Raw genomic sequence first — 7319 nt, 5'->3', positions numbered from 1 at the left:
AACTGCTCCTGTATGCCTTTTTCTCTGTAGCCCTCACCAAAATCAAACCAGCCTTTGAAACTAATTTGCTGAATTCTGTTTCTCTTTAGGCATAAATGTGATCTGCTGTAGTAATTATAATGCACTGAAGATATTAGAAACAGCCCAGAGGTGCCCAGTTCTTAGTTTTCATTTTCTTTATACAACAAGAATATTGAATTTAAAATTTCAGCTGAAGTTAAAATATATAAAAAAGAAACACAAATGATACAATTTTTTTCTTCTTTCTCACTTAACCATCATGTATTACTTTGCACATCTAGGACCAGCTTGTATGTCCATACATGTGCATATATGTGCAGCATGATAGGTTTCAACTTTTGGGTAATGCAGAGGAACAGCTGCAAATCAATTAGACAGCAATGCAGTCCCAACCCAAACATCGGCAAACTCTACTATCAGGGCTGGCAGCTTTAGCATTCAGCAGACAGTAAAATGAATCTACTTTATGGAAAGATATTTTCATTGGTCCAACAGCTTCAAGCAGGTCAGCACACTCCCTTGTCAAGCCCCTGTCTTTATCCATCAAGTAGCTCTATTCATCTGAACTGTATCTAGAACTGGTTCTACTGGGGTGGTCCACCAAAATGCCAGCACCAGCCTTACAGGATTCTGCAATGTACTTCATAAGCCATGCACAGTAGCTGGTAGGGAAAAAAGAAAATGGGTAAGAGTCTGTCTGCTTTACCTCTTAATCTTTGGGGCAGTTACTCAGCGTGGAAGGTATTTTCATAAATGGACTGAAACAGTAATGAAGAAGTCAGTTTGTCATCGGGGACACAAATTCAGAAGAAATTAATAATTCTTACTATGCTAGCATTCATTGCTGTTATTTTTACTCAGAGGAGCATAAGAGGAGAAATCAAGAATAGTAAAAGTATTCCAGGAATGAAATGTAAAGACAAGTAGGAATGAAATGTAAAGACGAGTAAGAATGAAATATATCTCCAACCTACAGCTCTTGCAATTACAGAGTGAAATCTTGCACTGGGTGGAGAAGACAGACAGATTGGAGCACTTCAAATGACACAGCTGCATACAAAATACTTCTACAAAACTAATAGTGGGATTAAATGTAAGGGAACCTGCCCTCATGTTGCTGTACAGGGGAAATGACACTGCCACCGAAAGGCCCTGAAACCATGTGTAGCTTGGACAGCCCTTGATCATCCAGACTGCAACTACCAGGGTGGGGAGCACCTGCCTTGTGAGCCCAGCAAAGCTCCCAGCCCTGCTCTGATGTGGACAGTTGCTGATGGAAGGTTACTAGGTGTGGCACTATCCCCCCCAAATGAGGAAGGGACAAGACAAAAAAGAAAAAATACACAATGTATCTTTTGCTTTAACAGTAGGTCTGTGTATTATTTTCTTTCCAGTTCTGAACAGCATGTCTATCCTGGGCTGATTTCACTGCATGGTGTGTAGCTATGGATGAATATGGGCCCAGGAGCAAAAACTGCAACAGGGCCCTGAATTGAATTAACCTCCATTGCAGTGATTTGTAAGCATAGTGGGAGCGTGGGCCTTGGACACTTACTCTGTGATGAGTATTTATCATCTTGATTGAAATATTCCTGATTCCTTAAACAATAAAATGACAAGATTACCTAATACTCAGAGGTGTGTATTGCTCCCTTTCTTGTCTTTTTTTCCCTGTAAATTCTCATTCCCCATTTGGCATTAGTTTTCTAAATAAATTTGAGACATTCAGACCCAACTAACCAGACACAAGTGAACTAAGTGGTGACAAGTTAAAGGAGTGTACACACAAGGAGAGAATATATATGTATGTGCACATATGTACATATGCACATGCACACATATATGTGCACACAGAGCAACTGAAGCTGGAATCTATACCCTGAAGTCTCAGAACCAGGGAGCTGGAGGGAGTTTCTCCTTTCTAGATCATCTTTTCCTAAACACTGAACAAGACAGCAGTAAGTTGTAGAAAATCAGCATTCTGGAAGCCTTAAGGAAGGGCAGTGAGGAGAGTTGGGCATCTTGAGACTGATTTGCTCTGCAGATGGGAGCAACAGGTAAGGCTTTAGGAAGTAGTCAGTGTTGTACAGCTGCTTGCAGTCAGGAGGGGGCAGAAATATCAGGTGCTGCTTTGCATATCTGAACTTGGCAGGTGTATTCATTAAAAGTAATTATACCTTTTATCAGGTCAGGCAGTCATTTTATTTTGGCACTTTAGTGTGCTACAGTTTTGTTCACTTATCAAATATTTATTTAAGGAAACCTCACTGCATACGCAGGTTTTACATGAATTAGCAGCAAAGTAATTCATTTGCGAGGCTTATTCCTTCACCGGGCATGTATTGAAATGGGCTTCGGTGTAGTCAGTTAAATGTCTGTAATAGTATATCCCATTTCTACTTTAATTTTCACAGCACAGCTGAAAGGAAAAGCAGTCACCACTGTTTCTCCATGACATCCCTTTAATTTCAGTTACCAGCTCCAAGCCTCCACTCCCTGCCAGGCTCCCAAAAAACTGCCTGGGTTCACATGATGAGGCTGCTCAGGATAGGAGGTGAGAGTGAGGTGGGAGAGACAGCCAAGGCTTTCTTCCATGGAGGGACTTAGAGGCACAACTTCACACCCTTTAATTCTATTAAGTGCAAAATGTGGAGGTCCTGCTGAGCAAAGTGCAGCTTGTGGGGTGCTTCCACTGCAGGTTTAAATTATGTTACCTGATTAAAAGAGGGTCCCGCTGGAAAAGGGAGGGCTCTGCAAAGGGCAGACAGCCCCTGCATGGCAGGACCCTGAGCACCCTTGGCAGGCACGAGTCCGTCTGCCTGGCAGTGAGTTTGAGCAACCAGAGGGCTTTGCCAGGGAAACAAGTGAGGTGGCCTCAGGAATGCTGCCCCATGGAAATGTAAGCCCATATCATCCTCTGGAGACTTGGCCTGCCTGGGACCAACCAGTGCACTGGAGACAACGGCATCTCTACCCACCACCTCCTTAAAACCAGGTGTGTTCCCACACAGGCCATTCAGCTCTGGTGCAAACCATGTCTGTAACCCTCAGGAATCTGAAACAGCTTCTCCCAAGCGGCAACAGTTTTTTTTTATTAAAACAGCAGCTTCCTCAAATGAGCCCAAACACTTCTACATCTAAATGTATTTTAAGTCGCAATATTTTATTTCAACTGCTACAGCATCCTCTTCAATCCCATGGATCTGTTTAACAAGTTTCTTGTCCAAGTCATTTTTCATATATCCATTTGTCAACTTTTAAAGGATCACATTAGCATTCAATTAAAGAAAAAAAAGAAAACAATTGACCAATAAGTACTTTCTAATATCGAGGGAGTAGGCTGCAGCCTCTTCTGAGAACTAGTTGTGGCTTTTCCGATAGAGATCATGATCAGCTATTCCCTGGCAGAGGGATTTATTATATTGAATTGACGAGTACTTTGAAGTAGGTAATGTTAACAGCATTGCTTACTATCGCCAGCCCTGCTTCTGAACATGGCTAGCCCACGTTACACTAACAGAGTGCACCCTTCCAGAGCTTGAAAAGCCACAGTTACAATGACAGGCATTAGCACTGGGGAGGATGGATGACACTCAGGGTCTTTTCATGCATCGTCTCCATTACACTCTGAAAATACGTTGCTAATTTCACTAATTCTGGTGAAATCATTTAAGCGTGATAGGAGGGATGTAGAGGAAGAAAGTATCTGTGTGTTCAATAGCATGAGTATTTATTTATTTATTTTAAAAGTAACTTACATAGCAGAACAGTACAGTTCAGTTCTTCTCCTCTGGCTCTTTATGTCCTTACAGTTTAGATTGTAAGTCTAATTTTTAGACAGCTTATATCAGGTAAAATGAGACTCACTTTTGTCTTTACTTTTTTATTTGCTTCTGTGTCTTAATTTTCTGCACTCTTTGAGACTAATTAGAATTAGAACATTGAGGGAAGAAGATTCATAGCACTGTATAATGAAAAGTCATCTCTGTGGTGCACATCTTGACATGTCTTTTAGTGTTCCAGTGGAAACCCTTTAGTCCAGATTCGACCAGTGAAAGTACTTATTTTTACTTCATGAAATGTTTGGCATCAAATTAACCCTTTTTTTTTTTTTACTAAGACTGCCAGTACAGCTTCCATAACATTTATTTTTCCAATCACTTCAATGAGCACTGTTCCATAATGAGCTTTGTTGCATTTTTGGGAACATTAGAACTGGGTCAATTTCAGAGTTAGCCACAAATGGGCTTTTCTTCAGCAATACTCAGAAATTTTTTAGAAGTCAAACAAGACTTCTTCACTTTTTTTCTTCATTTTAGTTTTTTCATGTAGCTTCAAATCAAACAAACTGTATGATTTCTAGCCCAATAGATGGGACTGCCATCAAGAAATCCCAGTTCCTGTGCTGTCCAAAATGGCATAATTAATTAACCGAGTTCCAAATGCCCAATGATGCTGCATTATCTTGCAAGAGGGAACATGTGCATGATACAGAAAATAAGTCCTAACTCCTAATATGCAGCCAATTCTTGTCAACTAAAGGAAAAACTATGGCAGGCCTTACCAGTGTGGCTTCGTTTGTGAACCATGAGCACATTGGGACCGATGCAAATTATCCCACAGATATCACATTTTAGCTTTCCATTAGGAAGTCGAATGCCTCCAACTCCTGACATAGCCTTGCTGCCTGGGCCATTGTGTGAGCCATTCATTTTCTCTCCTGAGGCATCAAGCATTCGTAAATCCTCTGCACATTCTTCCCCATTCATTTCACAGGCACGCCCATTCTCTTCATCACTCTGAGTCTCTATTTTAATATTACCAGCTGAAAAAAACAATAGAGGATGCCACTAAGTGTTGTTACAGAATAAATATGGTGGCAAAGAAACAATCATATCAAAGGAGGTAACTTCTAAACAACATGTACAGTATACCTAAATAACAAAAGCTACAAACACGACTACATTTCTATGGGCAGTGCGATGAGTTTGCAACACATGGAGCAATGAACGGTGAATATCAGTAAGACAAACACAAGGCATGAAGAGAGATGGGAACCCAAACATTACATGTCTGTTCCTAGGTCCCTTTGAGATTTTTGCATTTGTTCATTTTGACACTATGGGCTAATTGGAATGAAACTTAAAATTAATCCACTTCACCTGCATTTGTCCAGAACAATTGTGAAAGAAAGTAATGGATGGAAATGGGTAGAAAATGCAACATTCTCCACCTGACAGGAATATCCCAAGGGTTGTACTGAATCAAAATATTTGGTTTGCATCTCTATGAGGTAAGCAAAGAAAATGGCAAAGCAAAGAGTAAAAACACTGATAAAGAAATCAAGGTAGGGAAGGATTGAAGGAAGAATTTAATAGCAAAAGCTAGCATTATAGGAAATTATAAGAGTGACAATTGTGGTTTTAGGACAGCAGGATTATGATCACTAAGAGGAAAGGATCTTTACAGCCATGAGCTACTATTAAAATACAGTCCAACCAACAAAGGTGAGTGGAAAACTGTTTTAACTTTTTGGGATAAGTCCTTTGTGTTACAAACCCATAGGTGAAAATCATCTCTGGCAGCTAGAAGAGTAATTCAGGTATAAATTTGGCATAGCTTCACTACACGTGCTAACACGTGGGTTGGTAAATTTTATCTGAAATGAACACAGCAAAGGTAAATGTTATGGCAAAGGGCCAAGGTTCAGATCACTAAATGCCAGTGTTCATTGCTCTTCTCTCCACAGGACTGTATAGTGTTGTGTGTAGAATAAATCTTTTTTACAGTTATTCCCCTCCTTGCTAATATGACAATTTTGGTGAAAAAAAAATTGTTCTTCATCAGGCTGAAAAAGACCATTTCATTATGCCAAATCTTACTTTCCTTTCAGTGAAAAACTTCTTACTTCACCCCACCCCAAAAAGGAGAGCATTGACTTTAGTGGCTAGCTGAGTATACAAAGGATCTGTTTCATCCAGTAAGGGCCAGGTCTTTTCTTTTTGTGGAAAATTAGTTTCATGGTAGCCTTATTCATAAGTGGTGGTGTAGCAACAACATCATGAAGCTATAGGCAATAATTACCCCAGGAAATGAAAGATCTTGACATCCATTTGAAATGCCAAGGTTTGACAAACTCTTCTCTGCCACACCCTGCAGCCTCCTAGGTGTCCCAGTGGGACTGCATGGATGTGACTGACAAGAGTATCTGACTCAAAATCCTATTGGGAAACATGCTGAGCATAAAGGTGTTCACATTTCTGAACACTGCTCGATGAACATCTTTCATAGTCTACCTATCTAGGCATTTTAATGATTTTTCAAATATTGCCTTTTTAATAGAAATCATATGCAAGGCAAAATGAGTGCATATCGTAAATAGAAGTTTTTCCTTTAAAAGCTATGCCCTAAAAAGGGGGATAATTTAGAAATATGAAAAAAAAAAAGAAAAGAAAAAGAATCACCAAACAATAATTTACAAAGATGGTATGACTGGCTAAAAACAAGTGATCTACACTGTTCTGCAAATTTACAGGACTACAGCCCCATATGGCTGTTTTCACCCTAGTAAATGGAAGCAATAGAACTACTTGGCTTGAGCATATGACAGATTTTCCATCATTCACATACATTTTTTTCCCCTTCTTAATTACAAGAATGATAATTTGAATGTAAATAACTTTATACAGAACAATTACAAACTCCTTGCTGCCAGGTAGTTGGAGAAGGTGGCTTTTGAAGTAGGCTTTATGTTAAAACAAAATACATGTGAATGAAGCTAAAAGACCAGACTACTTATGCCCTTTGGTAACATACGCAGGCAAACACACACTACTGAGAAACGAAATGACACAAACAAAAATCATAAAAGTAGGAACTAGATGGAAATGCTCTGTAGTGAGCTGAGTTTGCAGTATACTTACGGGAAAAAGATTTGGGAATTATTGCATGAAAGTCCCTAAAGCCTTCTGCCCCATACGCAGCTGCAATAAAGAAGGCAAACAGGATGCTGGTTTGTGGTACTGTTAGCAGTAAATGTAAAAGAAGATACCATTATTGCTATAAAAGAAATACCAAGGAGAAAGAAAAAACTATAATCACAGAAGCAACACAAGCAGTTTAGGACGAAGCAGGAACAGCAGCAGGACAGTTGGCAGGGGAATCCTGACCTAGCCAGAACAATTATCATTTGTAAAAATGCCCTTTTCTTCCAAAGCATGCAACAAGTTTTATCATGTTTTCTAGATGTATGAAGCCTCTTGGGTATTCCCCTTGCTCACATGTTAGCTCCTGCTGAG

At 39.7% G+C, this 7319-nt stretch overlaps 1 protein-coding gene across 14 annotated transcripts in view; it reads right to left on the bottom strand.

Moving 5' to 3' along the window:
- Positions 1–7319, bottom strand: part of IKZF1 (IKAROS family zinc finger 1 (Ikaros)) — a 58000-nt gene that overhangs the window by 12821 nt on the left and 37860 nt on the right. For 4 of the 14 annotated variants that reach the window (XM_010008328.1, XM_010008329.1, XM_010008331.1 and 1 more), the window contains exon 3: positions 4586–4846. The exons of 9 other annotated variants lie outside the window; for them this stretch is intronic. In XM_010008328.1, the coding sequence (XP_010006630.1) occupies positions 4586–4846 (261 nt within the window). Of the gene's footprint in view, positions 1–4585; positions 4847–6944; positions 7005–7319 lie in introns of all 14 variants that reach the window. One more of the 14 variants, XM_010008342.1, reaches the window with a different exon arrangement.

The sequence above is a fragment of the Chaetura pelagica genome, unplaced genomic scaffold, assembly GCF_000747805.2.
Source record: "Chaetura pelagica isolate M959 unplaced genomic scaffold, ChaPel_1.0 scaffold71, whole genome shotgun sequence".
NCBI lineage: Eukaryota > Metazoa > Chordata > Aves > Apodiformes > Apodidae > Chaetura > Chaetura pelagica.
Note: the sequence above shows the minus strand (reverse complement) of the source record. Positions and strands in the feature narration are given on the sequence as shown.